At 46.2% G+C, this 19,750-nt stretch overlaps 1 protein-coding gene across 1 annotated transcript in view; it reads right to left on the bottom strand.

The window, feature by feature from the left end:
- The window catches only part of RYR2 (ryanodine receptor 2), a 3,854,281-nt gene that overhangs the window by 1,272,113 nt on the left and 2,562,418 nt on the right, over positions 1 to 19,750 (bottom strand). Inside the window, exon 63 of the mRNA XM_069607971.1 lies at positions 19,354 to 19,403. Coding sequence (XP_069464072.1) covers positions 19,354 to 19,403 — 50 coding nt within the window. The remainder of the gene's footprint in view (positions 1 to 19,353; positions 19,404 to 19,750) is intronic.

Genomic DNA, 19,750 nt, shown 5'->3' with positions numbered 1-19,750 from the left:
GGAGGAAAGAGACTGTAAGAAAGAGAATGTGGTGGGAGGAAGTGGCACATCTAGCCCAGACAGAACCAAAGTGGTAGCCTAAAAAGGGCTGAACCTACAGCCTGAGAAAGGTGAGCCTGGGATGAGTGGAGGAACAAACATGTGGCAAACCATCAAGGAGGTGCAGGCAAAGTTGGAGGACAGAGAAGAGAATGACAACGTAATTTGGAAGTTGTCACGTGGTACAAGCACGTGGGGCATTGTCAAGGAGGAAAGTGAGAGTGGGCAGTAGAGCCAATAACCTTAGACAGGAAGGTAGTGATAAAGGGGCCTCCTGTTTACTTTAGAAACCAGGCCTTTGTGAAAGGTGGGTGTTCAAGTCCAACGTCTTATACAACCCACTGTGGGGAAGTTCCATTCAGTACCTGAAACCAAGGACCGGGTCTCCATTCCGTATTCAAGCACCAAACAAGCCAGAGGAGAAACCAGAAAGACCAAAAAAAGACACTTCACCAAGAGACTGTTGGTGACTGAGCAAATACTTGGCAATCCACACATGGGATTGTGAGCAACATTAAATGGTATTCAGAACTGATAATTTGAGTTTCCTTTGCCAATATGGTACATTTCCTCAATTAACACTATGTAAACTACCATTCTAATGCTTTGCTATTTTGTCTCGTTCACTTAACTATAAGACAGCTCAATGTCTGTACAACACATTATCAATTGTAAGGGTGCCGAAGGAGGAGACTGACACACAGGTGGCATAGTGTTTGCTACAGACATTTATTCACCAGGAAAATAAAGAGACAACCTATCAATCCCTATCTCTATGAGGGTTTTTCCTGCCTCAACTGAAGTTCTAGTGAGTGTGTTAGAATGTGTTGGGCACTTAAAGTGAGTCCACCGTCATGCGTCAAAACTAACTCTGTCCCTTACACTTATAACTAAACCAGAAGGTTGCGCCAATATTATTGGTCCAAGAGACTGACTCCCTTCTCCTGGACAAGGTGAGACCATTCTGGTTGCAAGCTCTTAACCAGTGGGAATGACTCTTTTCACCTGCCCAAAAGTGTTCACCAAAACACTATCAAATTCCAATGATTTTCCTCCAGGAAGAATGCCTCCCTTCTCCTGGTTAAAATGCCCTCAGAATTATACTCCAATGTTCAAGCACTTGATATATGAAGGGTCATCACACATGCCAGGGGGAATGACTCCTTTCCCCTGGTTGAGGTCTTTGTGGCCAGTGTCTGTTTTATCCAAGAGAAGGACTCCCTTTGGCTCTCTTCTGAGCCTCTTTGGTCCTTTTCTCAAGTGCAACGTTATCAGGAGAATTACTCCCTTCTCCTGGTATCTTGTGTTTCACAGTCCACTGGGACCAGGGGGGAATGACTCCTTTCCCCATGTCTTTTAGATCTACATAGAGGATTTTCAGCAACACAATTCACATACAACTATGGTCCCCAAACCCAGGCTTCTACACTTCATGAGTCCGGCCCACTTGGTTCACTCTCCTGCCTAGTGAGGCCATGAAGAAGATGATTTATATCTTTCTCCTGGTTTGGGGGCTGGTCCCAGACCCGTATTTCTCTGTCCTTGTAATTTGGCAGACTTGGTTCACTCTCCTGCCAGGTACTGCCACGGGGAAGATGACTTTTCTTTGTGTAACTGTGATGGTCCCAGACCCTTCTTCTCTGCTTGTTGGGGTTTCAGATACCCCTGTTATATGTCTCGCATAAACCCTTAGCATCTTTCTGCCCCTCCAGTGGTCTGTAGCCGACTGTTTGCTACTAGGACATGAGGGAGCTAGCTGTGACCACCTGGTGACTGTCCCTGTGCCCACTCCAGCTTCCACATACAGACGGTTACCTTGCTTCAGGACTCAGGACCTTGCCAGTGCTTCCTGGGGCTGAACTCTGCTGCTCTGCTTCACCAAGCTCTCGTCAGTGGCATCTGTGGTCGTCCGGTGTCTCCTGTTCTCGGACTGCTCAGTTCCCTTCTTCTGAGCAGCTGACGAGGCTCCGCTACTGCAAAGCTTTCCAAGAAGTCTTGCGGCTCCCCGTCTGCGTCCTCCGTTCCGTATCGGCTGCCGGACAGGATTCAGCTCTCCCGGCTTTAGATTCTTTGCACCTGATGCTGCCTTTGGCTGGTTTCGACCAATTCTGCGATGGTTTTCATTTCCAGATCCTCAACTGCTGTTTGGAAACCCCTAGAACTCTGTTAGTTCTTGTCGTGACCTTCATGTCTCTGCACCTCCTCCTCATGACAGTACTATACAAATGACGAATACAATACCTCTTTTGGTCTAAATTCACCACGGGTTGGGGCATTTTCCCACTTTCTTCTCTTCCCCGTTTCACTTTTTAGGCACTGAATCTTTCAAAATGTCCTGTATTATATTTCAATGGTCTTTTGTATTCTGAATATGGGCACGGACAAAGAAATGAAAATGTGTTAAAATATATAGAAATTTAACAATAATTCATTGTTTAAGTCAACTTTGTGATCCCTTAGAAATAAATTGATTTAATCATATTGAAGTGAATTTGAATTGATCATTTTCATTCTTTTCCACAAAAGAATTCCTTATATTAATCAGGGTAACATGTAGCATAGTGTAGTATATTTATCAAACAGTAATCCTGTCAAGCGCAACTGACATTATATCAATACATGAATATTAAACAGGCTTCCATGGAAAAGTAAGAAGAAAAGGCTCAATCAGACCCAAACCTTAAAAGACATTTGAAAAAATAGACAACTCTTTATTATGTTAATGAATAGATAAAAGGCATATTAAATCGATTGTGGCCTATAATGCATATTGGGTCTTTTTCAATAAAAGTAAAGTGCATACAAGTTAAAGTGCTACATTTATAATGGCCCATAATACATATCGGGTCGGTCTAATCTGAATGAAGTGCATATAAGCTAAAAGTGTTACTGAAACCCTTCGGTAAACCTACCAGAATCGTCTACAACTGACTCGCACCATTGAGAAAGATGGGCACCAGATTCGAGTGAAGGGTATCACGCGAATGAAGGGACCGGCATTCACAAGTGTGTCTGTGGAAAGTTGTCTCGAACTATGCATACAAACTATTCAAATCAGATGATGCATTGTTTAAAAATTAAACACAAACACACAGTTCTATAAAATGGGGTGCTATGAGTCAACTACACTAGCCTATAGACCGACAAATTGGTTATGATATAAGCGGCCAGGAGTAGCAATGTTTACGACATGACATTCGTAGTTTCGACGGTAAAAGAAGCTTCAAACTGAACTCCAGTTGATGCCCGTCTTCGTCAGGACAGCGCACGCCCTTATGTGTTGTGTTGAGCGTCGCATAATCTAAATGAATTAAATGAATTCAGATGCATAGTGTAGTATAACTAGTATATACTTGTTCCTGAGTGTTGATGGTTCTAATGGTCACACAATATCCATCCCTATTCGGTAGAAGGGGATGTCTATGATGGATATAGGTTGTAAGGGTGCTGTAGGAGGGCTTTGGCGGGCGGTCTTTTGACACAGAGCACAATGTGATTATGTTTTTGACGTCAGCGTATACTCCCAGCCAACAGAATCGGCTCATGACTTGCCCCTGGATTTTTGCTGTTCCCAAATATCTTGCTACATGGCTATGGTCACTGCTAGTGCTTTAAAAAAGTTAATTTAACCATCATTGTACCAATTTTGTTTCACAAGTCTTGGGTTCCCATTTCGTTGCCAATACTTTTTAAGTCAGAACTCCTATTTTGAAGATTCTAGGGCCACTATTTTGGGCCCCAACTTTAACGTTAACTGCCTAAATCTACGGGCCACTTAAAATATATCATACAAAGCAATTTTAAACTACATAATTTTCAGATGTCATTATTTAAAACACAAAAAAGCATTTATTTTTGTTATTACATCATACATAAAGCCTGTACTTGTCAAACATTGAAACACAGACTCAAAAAAAGTTAGTGTAAAAGTAAGTTTTCAAAACGCATAGGCCATTTTTTCACTTCTGCTGAATTGCATTCTGGTAATTGTAGTCTTCCATTCAAGATGTAGGTGACCAATACCACAATTGTAAAGTTTTTGCCCAACAAGTTGGGTTTATATACTTGTTTGATTACCTTACTATGGTTTGTGTACTTTTTAAGCCATCTTTATAAAACAGAGTACTGTTCAAAGCCAAACCTGGGGGTGAGGGGAAACGATGAGAGGTCAAACAAGTCATTAATATATGCAAATTTGTTAAGAGGTTGCAATCCTGGAGAGGTTATTTTCCCTCATTGTGGCCATGTGTTGCTTTTCAAGCACAAGTAGTGGATACATGTGGGTGGGCACACTTTTTCCAGAATGCCGACGCTTCCCCACTTGGGTGTTTTGGAGGCCGGCAAACTTGCTCAAGTGTTTGGCTACAAGGATTTCAATCAAGTTGTCATGTTCCAAGCGCCGATACTTATCCACAAGGTCACATAAAAGAGTCATCAAAACACATCTCGTATTGGGATTTTGCTTTCCTGGGAATATTTCCCTCTACATAGTTGGTATTAAAAGGTGGGCACCTTTTATACTTTGCCAGCGTACGTACTGTAAACATGTTGTGACTGGGGAGATTTTACAATGTCTCCTTCCAATGATGGTATATTTACATTTTCTTGCCACAGGCTATTCCTATTTATTTATTTATTACATTTGTTACACGCCCAGACCCTCAGGTATTACGGCGAGGTTGCAGAAGAAAGGTTCATGATTACATACAGAATATTCACGTTGTTACACAGTGGGATTAACTGCTTAGTTCTAGGCAGTCATTCTAGCAATATGGCAAGCAAAACATAGTTACAAGTTAATAAATAAGGAGAAAAGTTATATTTACAGTCACTCAGGGCTATTGCCCTCCATATTATTTGAAAAGCCATGTTTTGAGTGATTCTTTGAAGCCTGAAAAGGAGCCCTCTTCTTTGATGCTGTTGGGAAGGGAGTTCCAATGTTTGGGGGCTAAAGATTTAAAACTACTGCCACCCGCTTTTGGTATTCTTGTAGCGAGGAATCTCAAGTAGTCGATGGTTGTAGGATCTATGTGTTCTTAATTAAGACCTTTTTTTGCAGTACTTTAAGGTATTTGGGAGCTGAGCCCTGTTGGCATTTGTAGGACATGCACAGGGTTTTGAAGATGATCCTGTGTGCAACTGGTAGCCAGTGGTGATCTCTTCTAATCTTAGAGATGTGTTCTGATTTCCTTATACCGAGGACTGCTCTTAGAGCTTTATTTTGTATGAGTTGTAATTTGTTTAGATTGATTTTAGAGGTGCCTAATAATAATACATTACAATAGTCAAGTTGTGACAGTAGTAAGGCTCTGGCCAGAGTGACGCAGTTTGCAGGGGTGAGAAATGGTCTACTTAATGCAATTAGTTTGGCTGTGTAGGATGTTGTCGACGAGTGGCTACTAATGTGTTTATTCATGGAGCGATTAGCATCCAAGTAGACTCCTAAAGTTTTTACTTGTTTCAGGACAGGTATCATAGTATCACCGATGTTGATCGAGCCATAGTCAGAGTGAAGGGCGCTGATTTTAGGCAGCGAGCCCACAATGAGAATTTTGGTCTTCTCATCGTTGAGACAAAGACTATTTAGGGCCATCCAGTTTTGGATGATCACATAAATTCTGTTGATGAGCAAGGTATCTTGGGTGTAGTTTCCTGAGTGGGATGAGTATCTGGGTGTCATCTGTAAAGTTGGTGTTGATGACACCCATATCGTCTAACGCTGCGAAGAGGAGCTTCGTGTATGCATTGTGAAGTATAGGAGAGAGGCAAGAGCCTTGGGGCACTCCAATGGGGACAGGGGTGAGGTCAGCAGCTTCCTTGCCTATAGAAACTGTAGAGGTTGGGTCAGCTAGGAAGGATTTAATCCACATTGTAGCATCCATGGAAAAGTTAAAGCCTTTAGCGAGCATGTTGCAGAGTTTATCATGGGCCACAAGGTCGAACGCTGCAGAAAGGTCTAATAATAGGAGGATACATAATTTGCCTGAACCTCTAATGGTATCCATCTGGATTTTGAGGTCCAATAGAGGTGTTTCCGTGCTATGGTTTGGCCTGAACCCGGATTGTCTTGAGCCAAAAGTTGGTAATTTTCAAAATGAGATTGGACTTGGTTATAAGCTATTTTGTCAAGGATTTTAGTAAGAAAGGAACTGTCGTTATTGGACGGTAATAAGTAGGTACAGTCCGATCTAAAGTGGTTTATTTTAGCAGCGGGGTGACCCATGCCTCTTTAATACTAGCTGGGACCAGATTAGCTTTCAAGGAGGCATTCACGAAATTGGTAATGATAGGTGTGAGAGTGTGGGCGCAAGATTTAACTATTTGTGCTGGGACGGAGTCTCCTTTGCAATTTGATGCTTTAAGTTTGGAGATGGTGTCGCAGACTAATTCCTGGGAGACTGGATTGAAGGCAAAAAGAGGGCTGGTAATAACAGCGGTGTTGAGAGGATGTTTGTCACTAAGGAGTTTATTTGCTAGTACATCCTTTTTGGTGGTGATTTTAGAATGTAACAACTTAATTTTGGTACCTAAAGCATTTTGTATGGTGGTACATCAATCTTTGCTCGGTTTGGTAGGGTTAACGATTGGGATTGGATTTTCCAATTCTCTCAAGATGGAGAATAATTCTTTAGCATCTGATGCAGCGTTGTTGAGCCGCGTATTGTAGGCATTCGCTTTGGTTGAGATTATGTCTGATTTATAACTATGATTTGACAAGAGATAGACGTTTTTTGATTCAGGCGTAGGGTTTTTCCTATAGGCATGTTCTAGTGCACATTTCTTTCTTCTAAGCGCAACCAGGTCCTCATTAAACCAAAAGCATTACCGTTTGTCAGTGTGTTTTGTTTTGGTGGTTAATGGTGCTACTGCGTTGATTGTGGAGGTGAGACAGTTTTTGTAGATATCCGCTAGGAGACATGGGTTACCACTAGTAATTGTTGCAGTATCTAGGGCTTTGCTGAGTAAGGGATTGATGTTGTCAGGTGTGAGCTTGCAGAGGTTTCTAACTTCGTACGTGAGTGTAGATTTTTGTTCACCATTACCACTGCGGAACCCCTCCCTGTTGAACTGGATGATGAAATGGTCCATCCAACTGAGTGGGGAGATAGTCAATGTCGATAGTAGAGTTATGCGTAAGGATCTAATCTAGGGTTCTGCCTTTAATATGGGTAGGGGCATTGACAAATTGTTTGAAACTCATGTCCTTAAGAGCTACGTGGAGGGCTTCTGCTTTGGTATCACAACTATCATTGAAGCCTAGATTTATGTCTCCAAGGATGACGCATTTGGTGTTTGGTTTGATGAGTGGGGCAAGTACAAGGGGGATGTCTAACTCAGGCTGGCTGTTTGAGTCCGGCGCTCTGTGTACGACTATGAAGTCGATGGTAATTTTGTCACTGATAGCTAGTTTGGTGTGAAAGAGTTCATAGCCACCAAGACTGTCAATAGGGCATGCTCTCAGTTGGAGGTTGGTCTTAGCAATGATAGCAACACCGCCTCCCTGAGAATGAGTCCTATCTGCTCTGAATATAGTGTATTCAGGTGGTATAGCAAGTGACAGAAGAGGGCCTGACGCTTGGTGCAACCAGGATTCGGTGAAAAATAGGAAATCTAGATGCGAGTCGACTATAAGATCATGAATTTCAGTGACGTGGGCTCCTAAGGAACGGGCATTGATAAGTGCACCTTTGAGGTTAGAAGTAGGATTCTTATTGGGGGTGGTTGATACAGTGGAATGCTTGGGGTGAGAAGTGAGGTGAGTCTGTTTAGGTGTGATGTTGAGAGGATGCGGACAAGAGACGCTTGGGAATTCGATTGGCTTGTGTACAATAGAATTGGCAGAGGTTCTATAACCTTGCCTTTGAGTACGGGACCTTAGACGGTGACATCTGGTCTCACCCTGAATCAGGAGGGAGGGGTGGTTTCCAATATTAGGTTGGATTTGAGTGTGCTCTGTAGTGGGTGAATTGGACTGAGGAGTATTGCAATATGTACTGTCATATAGGCTAGTGGTGATAGAATGGGTGGTGTCTGTTGGAAATGGTGGTGTGGTAGGTAGAAATGGTGTGGGGCATGTGATTGGAAATTGTCGGGCACAGGCGGGTTTTGATAGGCCATTTTTGAAGGAACCAAACTGATTACCAAAACAAGGTATACTATTGTCAACAGTACAGAAAGGAAACATGGTGAACGTAGAGCAGATTTGCATAGTGGATGGAAGTAGAGCTAATAGCGGCATGGCTTGTATATCACTATAGACTACAATGGTAGTGCATATAATTACGATGTAATGAATAGTACGTGGGTTCCAAAACTAGTAGGGGCAATAATTAGCTACTTTTTAGAGGCTGCATAGGTGAGTGGCTAACTAACAACAGACTCTGAAACATGCACTTAGTGCACTTATAACGCTAGTAATAGACCACACAGACATCAGCATTCCTCAATTAGCTGAATGACTAGACCCGACAGCAGTAAGGTAGTACTGATCAAGAATGTAGTCGAGTTTAAGGTAGAGCATTTGCGTGGTGGTTGGCTAAGCATATATGCACGAAATGCAGATCACGGTAGTGGAAACAATGCATGACATTGCAAGCATCAATCTAGAATCATAACAAAATGAGTTTACGTGAGTATATTTTACGCAGGTCTCCAAATTGGAATAACAGTGATAAATACATTACTAGGCATGCACAGTTAAGCTACTGTAGGTCTCAAGTGCGGTGGGGGCATGTTATAGTCTGACGTAAGTTACTTGATCCGAGCCCAGTCATGCTACATGGAAGCATCACCCATGAATGCACCAAGAAACAAACTCTTCACTGTGTTCTTTCATTTAAGCACATTTTATAGTTAACAAAAAAGAAAATACAGAATGGGGATGCATATCTAGAAGAGTTGTTTTAATTTACAAAGTGAATTTGTGTCACAACTTTATGCATTAAAAAGGGAACCGTTTGGCTCCGTATTCGGCTTTGGCCAAATACTTTGGTCAACTGTCTGGTATTCAGCACTCCTTCGCCCTGCTGATGATTTGAATCTGACATTTGATGTATTTAATCTAGACATCTCTGGCACTGTTCATGGCAATTCTGGTTTGCATCCCTCTGACTTCTGAGTTTCTCAAAAGGTAAGCAGCTCCCTGACCAGATCTCACAGCAGCACCCCCACCTCCATAACTCTACCCGATCCAATCCAACTACAAAATTATCAAGACACACCCTAGTCACCATGCCCCACTCTGGCTGTGTTTTTGGAGTGCCAGCGTGCAGCTCTGATCTGGGCAATGGTCCCCCTGCCATTGGCTCACCCTTCCACAGTCTACCCCCCTACCCTCCTTTCTTTCACTCACTCCCCTATCCCTTACCAATCAAACTCCCTTCCACACCTATCCTTCCCCCGTCATCTTGCATCCTCTAACACCCACTCCCCCTGTGTCCCCTCACATCTCCAGGAACAGGGCTGCATGGCTGCATGCTGGCGCTCGGCTGTCCAGAACATCAGCACTATCTACAGTCCACCAAGTCCATGTTCCCACTTACTCCCATCCCTTATACACCAAGACACTCCCCCAGCCCCCTTCCTCCCTTCTCAACCCACCACCCCTCCCCCAAACCAAATCCCAGTATCCCCAACTCGTGCTTCCCCTCCCTAAGCACAGCACGGGCTGCCCTGGACAGCTAAACATCCCCACAAACAGTCACTTACACCCCTTTGTCCCTCCATGCAGCTCCCTAAATGCTTGGGCCTCATCCACCATAGGATGTCACCCCTCCCTTTCTTCTCCTCAGCACTGCCCAGGATCCAACCCTACACTCCCTTTTTATTACTCCCAGACCTCTCCTCTACTGCCAACCCTGTCCTGGATCTCTTCACCTCACTGCTAAAACCCCCAACCCCTACCTGCAACATTTCCTCCCACCAGGAAACCCCTGGTGCCACCCGCTGCTTCCCCCCTCGTCATTTCTCCTGGCTTCCGTAACTACACCCTCTTCCACTCTCCCAGCACTACAACTGCTCATCCCTCTGACCTCCACCAGACAATCATGCCTTCAGGGCACCCTTCTCTGCCACCCCCCAAGCCAACCACTCCTCCCACCCCCAATCCTACACTACACCAGAAACCACACCAGCTATCCTGCATACTCATTAACGCCAGATCGGTCTCCAAAAACAAACACATTTTCGACCTTATTTCCAAAGACAACCCCAGACAAACTGTTAATCACAGAAACCTGGTTCACTGACGACAACGAAACCATTGCACACAAGGCTTTCCCTCCGGACTTCTACCTGATCATGCAAAATAGGTTCTGCAGAGCTGGAGGATTAGCCATCCTCCGCAAACACCTCTTAGTTGCATCCACTGAGAATCTACCCTGTAACATATAATGAAAATCGCTACTAGTAATGATCTGCCTCCTCCCCTCCTTCACCCAAAGCTTCCTACTCCAACATAGACCTTCCGGCTATAACAAGAACTTTACCGACTCCCTCAGTGACTCTCCATCAGCCACCCTAATCCAGTATCCATCCATCACTATATTAGAAGACTTCCACATCTGTTTCGATGTCCCCACCAACCTGATGATCTGTCCTCTCACAGACAACTTGGAAGCTCTCAACTTGACACAGCCGATATCCCTCCCAACACTCGCTGCAGGGCACACCCTTATTCAGCACATCGGACCTAATCTCCACAATCCCTACTCATCCTCTTATCTAGACAGACCACTATGCAACATTCTTCTCCCTTGTGCATCCTTCCCTCTCCACCCACATGCAAACTCCTCAACCCTGACCCTTCCGTTCCTCTCTGGAATAAAGTCATCATAAACCCTGATCTTGCCTTTTCCCTTCTGAACACACTTCCAGATCTCCCACTCCAGGAAGGATACCCCTCAATCGACCGTTTTGATCTTTGGCTCACTCGAACGCACCTCTCCGAGATCAGGCTCCGATAACGAAAACTGCCATTGCAAGATTGAATATGGCCAACCGGACTGAAATCAGTAAAGCCATAAAAACCTTCTATGGAATCCGAACCTCAAACTCGAATTACCTGAGCAGGGAACTCCACAAAATCAATGAATTAAAGACTCTGAGCTGCTCAATTCCTCCTTCACCACACTCCCACACATAACATTCTATCAGACCACTTTCACAACATTGCTCTCGATAGATACCACTCCATACTATCCAAACTAGCTTTGGTTACCCCCTTCCTTCTGCCCTTTGCCCTGTCCTAACCCTCCCCTGCCCACCCGGCCTGTCCTCTCCTTGTTCACACCCATTTCCCACTCTGAATTCTTCAAACTGCTAGCACTAAGCCAGCCTTTGGGTTCCTGCATCACTGCTTAAAAACCTCCCAACTACAACGTGTGCTCGCAACATTGCTCACTTCATTATTAACAATTCTCTATCCTTTGGTATCTTCCAAAAGGCCTTCAAAACCTCTTATGTCAAATGTCAAGCCCCTTCTCCAAAAACCCTCTCTCAACCCCCTCCTTCCGTCAGACTACGAATCTATCTCTAACACCCAGAGATATATTGGTAGCTATCTCTAACATTGCTTCATTGCCAAACTCCTAGACGCACTACTTACAAGCAACTCTGCCTATTCACAGAAGCCAACAGGCTCCTCGACACCACCCTAGCAGGCATCAAACCCCTTCAAAGATCCGAATCCCCCCTGGTATCCATCTGGGATGATAAAAAAGAACAGCAGACTCAGAAGGATGTGCTGTACTTATCCTCCTCGAGCTATCTGCTGCTTTTGACAACATTGACCATGCAATACTCATGGACAGGCTCTACACGCGCGGCATCAGAGACTCCCCTCCAAAATGGATCTCGTCATTGCTTTCTAACCAATCGCAAATCATGTTCCTTCTGCCTTACACCTCTGCCCCCTTATCCTGTTTTGATAGGGGTCCCACAGAGAGCCCACTGTCACTCCGTATCTTCAATCTGTACTTCAGCCAGCACTCAGACGCTCTCGTAACCTTTCATGCTTTAACTATGCAGATGACACCCAGATAATTTTCAAGATCCCCAAAACACCAGCCTCCCCTCTCCTTCCTCTCTGCAATTGATCACTGGTTGACAGCCAACCACCTTCTCCTCAACCCTGGCAAAGCCGAAACCCTAGTAGGCGGCAAAACCGCTCTCAGCCCCCAACTGATATTGTGGCCACACTCCCTAGGAGCCCCACCTGCAACTTTCCCTTCTGTAACAAATCTTGGATACACAATGGACTCTCCCAACACATCATCTCTGTTTCTAGGACCTGCCACTTCTACTTAAGCATCCCAAGTGTCACATTGATGTATCCATGGATACAGGGAGGTGGGAGGCCAAGGGAAAGGGAAGTTACGTAGAAGCGGTGGCGGGGTCGGGGAGTTTTTGTATGGAATATAATAAAGGAAGACGTGTTCGGAAGAGCTCTGTGTCCGACCCTCATTGTGTGTCCGCGTCACCGTTTGAGAGCGAGGCCTAACCCACACCATTACACTGGCGACGAAGGTGGGAGGCACTGCAGCCGACAGTACGCAAGACTGCAGAGGGAGCTCGAGCGGTCGCCTTGCGGCACCGCTCCTCACTGTGCACGTGGGTGTGCTTCTCGGCGAGGCCATGCTTCAGAGAGCGGAAGCGCTAGGAGGGTCTGTTTCACTTGCCTGTCTCAGAAAAAGGAAGAGAGTCAGCCCGGGCCGCGGCGGTGAGTGTAAACACACGCCAAGAGTAACAGCGTTCCCACCACGGGCCGCTGTGGATAGTTGGGTCAGCTGCCTGACCAATCACAGCCATCTGGGCCCTGATCAGTGCCAGAGAGCTAACAAGCACCGTGGGCAGCGGGCAAGGCCCGCAATAGTGGATGTGCCCAGGACCACAAGGCCCCAACTCCCCTGACATGTACATCAGACGGTGCTTATGCCAATAAGGCGGCCATCCTTAGTTGCTGATGGCCTGCAGGGGCTTGCAGGTCCGGAACACATCTTTACACAAAGTGGATGGTGCTCATGGCAGGGAAGGTGGACATCCTTATAAGCCAGCAAACTACAAGGGCGTGCAGGCTCAGAACACATTTTGAATCCTCACAGTGGCAACGCAGAAATAGCCAGTGAGGTGGACATCCAACAGATAAGGTTGCTAGGGTGCAAGAAAATGTCTGAACATGAAGACAACCAAAGGTGCACAGGACCAAGAGCAAGTACCACCTGCAAAGGTCTGCAGGCACAGGATCAGGCCCCTTACAGACTGCCTACGCGCTGGCAGCCCAGATGCCTGGCGCCTTCGACGTCACAGACACCAGCAACATGGGCCCCAGGTGGGCCCGATGAATACACGATTTTGACTTATCTATGGGGGCCACAGGGCCCATAGTGAAAGCACGTCAAATATGCCTCCTGAAACCTGTGGTGGGTTCCACCACGTGACATCGATGAGATGCCACCAGATTCAATCCATCCATCCAGGACCTGAAAGACGCTTTGGCTGCCTACTTCACCCCTCATACAAACGTAGACTATGAGCACCATCTTTTTCATAGCGCCAAACAAACCAAAGGTGAAACAATGTATGCGGCTACGCACCTAAATGAAATATTGTGACTTTTCCAACTATTCCAACACCGAGGCACTACGATCGCAAATCATCGCAGGGTGTGAGTCACAAACATTTTGGCGGAAACTGCTTCAGAAGGCACGCACACTAGACGAGATACTAGCATTGGCCCGGGCTGAGAGGGCCGTCGATTCTCAGGTAGAGAGCTTTAACAACCCTACGCAAGCCGAAAATATACACAGACTCCAGCTGGAGAGGAGGTCAGAGGAGCTATTCTGCTATAAATGCGGATTTGAATACCCCCATGACAGAGCATGCACAGCCATCGGACAACGTTGTGCCAAATGCAGGGAAGGTGGTCACTGCAAAGCTGTATGCAGACTCTTCCGGGAGAAAGGGAGGGACAGAGCCAGGGAGACGCCACCGTGACACAAGGTGAGGACCAACCCCCTGCCAGCAACCCTTCCCGGTGCCACCTCACAAAAGCCACCAAGTCAGCCACACCCAACCAAGAGAAAGAGACTCGGGAGAAGACAGGTCAAGAAGGGAGAGAAGGGAACAGAGAAGGTATGTCATACGATCGAGGCCTGAGCGCAGATCAAGGCGCCATGTATGCTACCTAATGGAACAATCACTGTCCGACTCAGACCCCAGTTCATCAGGAAGTGACCAAAGGAAGAAAACATGGTCTAGCAAACCCACCACCACGGTGCACAGTCCCACCCTGATCATCAAATTGAATTAACAGCCAACCGAATTCCTCATCGATTATGGGGGGCCACGGTAAATGTGGTAAGTGAAAAGATTTTCAAGGAATTAACTCAAAAGCCGAAACTACACCCCGCAACAGTGGACATTTACGCCTATGGTGCCAAAGCACCTCTGAAATGCCTAGGGCAGTTTGATGGCCTCTGTCGAAATAAAGGGCATGAGAAGAAGATTCCCATTCACGTCTTGGCGACCGAAACAGACAGTGGATGCACCCTTAGTTTCAAGGCGGCTGCCGACATGGGGCTCATCCACATACTATATAACATTATGGTCAACCAGTACACTGACCCGGTCGAGATGATTAACAACCTTTATCCCCGAATATTCAAAGGCATCAGAAAAAAAACAACTAAAAAAACAGGCAGGTGAAATTCCACATAGACAAATCCATACACCCCATAGCACAACACTATGGGGGGATCCCCGTCAACATCCAGAAAAAGGTGGAAGATGAGTTGCATAAACTGCTTGAACAGGACATAATCGAGCCTGCCACAGGCCCCACCACCTGGGTGTCCCTGATAATGCCTATTCCCAAAAAAGAATCTGGCGCGATTTGACTATGTGTAGATCTGATGCGACCCAATCAAGCCATACAGCCGGAGAGGCATTTGGCCCCACGCATAACAGACATGATCCACCTATTGAATGGAGCAAAGGTGTTCTCCAAACTAGACTTGCAGAAGGGATACCATCAACTCCTGCTGAGCCCTGAGAGCATAAATATCACCACCTTTGTCACCCACCTGGGGCCATTCCACTATAAGAGGCTGAGTTTCAGTGTGTCCTCGGCAGCAGAAATATTTCAAGCCGAGGTGCATAACGTCAACAAGCAAATACCGGACTGCCTCAATTATAGCGATAACATATTGGTCTTCGGCACGGATGTCAACAAACATGGTGAAGCTCTGATGAAGGTCTGCAAAGCGCTGGAAGCGGCCCATCTCACGCTGAACCGCAACAAGTGCGAATTGGACATATCTTCTAAGAGACCGGCATGACACCAGATCCTGAAAAGGTAGCCGCTCTGAATGAAACCTCACCCCCAGCAAATGTGTCAGTGCTGCGCTCATTCCTCGGCCTCGCCAGCTACTGCACAAGCTATATCAAGGACTTTGCCACAGTAAGTGAGCCCCTAAGACTGCTAACCAAATAAGACACCACCTTTCACTGGACTGACGAGTGTCAGAAGGCCTTCGAGATCATCAGAGAGAGAGTTGCCAAGGCGGAAAACATGTCTTTCTACGACCCCAACAACCCAACTGAACTTACAGTGGATGCGAGCCCAGTGGGGCTGGGTGCCATACTTGCTCAAGTGGATCCCGGAGGCCCCTCTCAGACCCACATCGTGGCGTACGCCAGCAGGAGCCTCCACCATGGAGCAGGCCTACTCTCAGGCTGAGAAAGAGGGTTTGGCGGTAGTATGGGCGTGTGAGCACTTCCACCTCTTTGTATAAGGCAAACCCTTCAGAGTAATAACGGATCATCAAGCACTGCTATTTCTGTATGGCAACCCGCAAGCGAAGATGCCACCCTGCATAGCCAGATGGTGTCACACTCGCACTCTTGGCTCACCTGTTTACTTTTTGAAGTCTTCCTTCTGGTGTTCGAAGGACTCTCCTTCTTCCTGACTTTTCGAGCCTGGTACAGTAAGGGACGAGTCTCTTCCGTCGCCAGTATGCAGGTGGGTCAATGCATTTCGGGCTCCGGCCACGGAAGGAGGAGATGGCTTGAGAGCGTTCAGTGTTCCAGGGGGATACCCCGGAAGAATCAGGTAAGTCCAGGAAGGGAGGCAGTCTAACCCAGGAATGATCAAGGAACTCGCACGGAACCGTGAGGCGGAGAATGCGAGGAGCGGATCAGAACAGAATACCAGGAAGACAAGAACGGGTACCCGCTGGGAAGCCGAAGGGATTGGAAGGCGGATAAGGACAAAATTCAGAGCTGTAACTTGCCGGTACAATCAGGCACAGAACGGCTAGCATTGAGGCACGCTGAACCGTGGGGGTGTGTCTGTTTTCAAGGAAGCAGCAGCCATAGCTGGGAGACTAGACCATGAGTTTCCCAGCGGTGTCGGCCATGTTGGAAGTACACTGGATGCAATACTACGGTGTTTGAGAGACCATTTTGTCCAGAAGGGGCGGAATCAGTGATTCATGACAGATGGGGGCTACCTCTACAGGACTACTCCTTCGAGATCACCCACCAACTGGGGAAATGGGAAAATCCAGCAGACTTTCTTTCCAGGAGGCCCCACGGTAGGTGCACGCCAGAACCATCCGTAGCGGAGAGATACCTCTGGTATCTCATACATCATACCACCCCGGAAGGGATAGACACTGAGATGATAGCTTGTGAAATGGAAAATGACACTGCCTGCAAGATCATCTGTGAAGGACTTGACTCTGGTATGTGGAGGAGGGCCAGAGAGAGAGGGCCAGCAGCAGGGGACCCGGTATGCACAGAAGTGGAATGATTGTTGCAGGTGGGAGATGAACTGACACTCTCAGAGGATCATCTCCTGTTAAAGGACTGTAAAATGGTAATTCCATCATTCCTGCGGAAGAAAGTCATTAAACTAGCCCACGTGAACCACAGGGGAATTCTATCTACCAAGCGCATGCTTCGCCAGAAAGTCTGGTTTCCCCATATAGACTCCATGGTGAGGTCATGTGTAGCCTCATCACACCTAACAGGCACCCAGAGCCCTTGAACATGTCTGAGCTCCCGGAGGGAATCTGGCAGGCAATAGCCGCCGACTTCTTTGGGCACATCGAAGTAGGGAAGTACGTGCTAACAGTGATGGACGAATACTCCCGATATCTTGAGGCACAATTAATATCCTCTACGGCGGCCCAACACCTGATACCCGCACTAGATCGCATCTTCTCCGCATATGGGATTCCACAAGTGCTCAAAATGAACAATAGACCCCCTTTCAATGGACACCAGTTTCAGCAGTTTGCAAACTACATGGGGTTTCATCACAGGAAAGTCACTCCATTATGGCCTCAAGCCAACGGAATGGTAGAGCGCTTCATGGCCAGCCTAAAGAGAGCGCTACAAATAGCCAAGCGCACAGGGAAGCCTTATGAGCAGGTCCTACATCAACTAATGAGACTATAGGGGCACTCCCCATAGCACCACTGGAAAACCCCCCGCTGAAGTTATGTTTGGGAGAGACATCCAAACAAGAATCCCTCAAGCCAAGAGAGCAGACAATCAACCTGACCGGGAACGAGAGATGAGAAAGCGAGATGAGGCTGCGAAGGAACACATGAAGGCATATGTGGACCTGCATAGAGGGGCTTGTGTGCCCCAGATTGAGGTGGGCGATGTTGCGGTAAAGAAGGGATCTATGGTCACGGCGCAAGGAACCAGAGGCTCGATCACTTGAAATTTGTCCCATTTTAAGGGGATCCCATCTCTAGTGTCCCACTGATTGAGTGGGGGAGCGACTATTCCCATTGACTACGCATCAGAAGATACCTATCAACGAGATCACAAAGACCCAGAGGGATATCATCAAGAAGGTCACGTGGACTGTGAAGCCAGTGGCAGCTCCTGAAACAAGCAGTTCACGTCCCCAGCGAGCTCACCAGTTGTGCAAGTCTAGTAACTGTTTAAAAAGGGGGGAGATGTCACATTGACATATCCATGGACACGGTGAGGCGGGAGGCCAAGGGAAAGGGAAGTTACGTAGAAGGGGAGCGGGGTCGGGGAGTTGTTGTATGGAAAAGAATAAAGGAAGACGTGTTCAGAAGAGTTCCGTGTCCGACCCTCACTGTGTGAGAGCGAGGCCAAACCCACACCATTATACCAAGGAGCAGCTTCCCTTATCTTTCCTACCCTCACAGACTCTCTGCAACACTTAGCATGCATAATCTAGACGGGAGAGAATGATATGTAGTTTGATTGACCTCCTTGAACCAACACAAAAAAATCCATCTCGACATTCATGGGGAAGTTCAACCAGCAAGAATGGCCTGCAGGGACCTGTGGGCCTAATTGAAACGTGATCGTGAATTTCAAGAGGCCAACACAGGTCGCTGTGGTGAGTTGGGGCAGGACGTCTGCACAGTGAAGAACGTGTGTGATGTGTGGAAAATATAGAACTAAAAGGACCAAACTATGATCAGTAAGAACACTGGTGCCAATAATCGCAAAGGTAGGATAAAAAGGACAGGAGTCTTTCCAATCAAGAAACACAATATTTCAGAGTAAAGAATCATGTGAATGTAAGGTGATCATATGTTGACTGGTTAAGACAATAAGAGCACTAAATCAAAGTCCGCGTTTTAGTGATAACACTTGAGTAGTTAGGCCCTGTTGACTTATGTTCACTTATAAGGCACAATTGTGCCCCAAATCATCTTTTGTAATGTGCTCTAGCCAGAAGTGCAACAAAAGACTCTCTACATTGGGTTTTTCTTTGCTCTTGGGTAATCACTGAAGCTTGCCATAAGCACAGTCTTTTTTTCCATCGGACTCCTAAGCTTTGATGACGTCCAAACAAATGCATTCACTTAAGATGAGCAACTTAAAAGGAAGACACCTTTTTATCAAACACCATTTTCAAGTACAATTTCCAAAAGATTACATCTCTGACAGTATTGGAATGTGGATCGTGAAGTAGTTGATTGCCTAGAGCAATATGCATGTTACTTTTAATTACACAGTTGGTCGCAAATCTGTGATTGGTGCAGAGGTTGTCCACAAATCAAAAGGTTGCTTTATGCATGCACATTGTTATGACACAGCAAAACATTTGCAACCACTATATTAAGTGACCTCAAATTGAGAGCTCCTGATTGAAAAACAGCAGGCTCTGTCAGCCGAGAGGATATTCCCTTGACTCGAGAGCATCATACATGCAGTCACACAATCATGCAATAAGTCAGCAGAGCACAGAAAGAAAACGAAGGTAGGACAAAGAAAGCAGGATGGTAGCCATGCTGGTATTTTCAAGGTTTGCCTTACCAAAGAGTGAAATCCTATGTCTGACAAGAACTCCAAGTTTGCAGAACAGACTGAAGGCAAAGAAAATAGAGAGGAAAGGAAGAGGAAGAAGAAAGGAAAAAAGCTGAAATATAAGCAGGAAAAAAGCAACATGTCACGCAAAAATAATTAATCCTCATGTCACAATGGAGGACCAAGCACTGAAGAAAAGCAATATTGGATACACATCCCAGGACACTTGGCTGAATAAGCATGTGATATAAGTGAAGGTCAAGCTAACAAGGACATCATTTGCATGTGATAGGAGTAGAAACTACCAAAATGCAGTACACACCATACACAAATGTAAAACAAGTACACCATATTAATAGAAATGCATATACCAATAATCCTGGCAGCATGTTAAAAACAGGATTAA

Source organism: Ambystoma mexicanum, chromosome 4q (assembly GCF_040938575.1).
Source record: "Ambystoma mexicanum isolate Mex_15411 chromosome 4q, UKY_AmexF1_1, whole genome shotgun sequence".
In the NCBI taxonomy this organism is placed as follows: Eukaryota; Metazoa; Chordata; class Amphibia; order Caudata; family Ambystomatidae; genus Ambystoma; species Ambystoma mexicanum.
The sequence above is the reverse complement of the archived record's forward strand: the minus strand, read 5'-3'. Positions and strand labels throughout refer to the sequence as shown.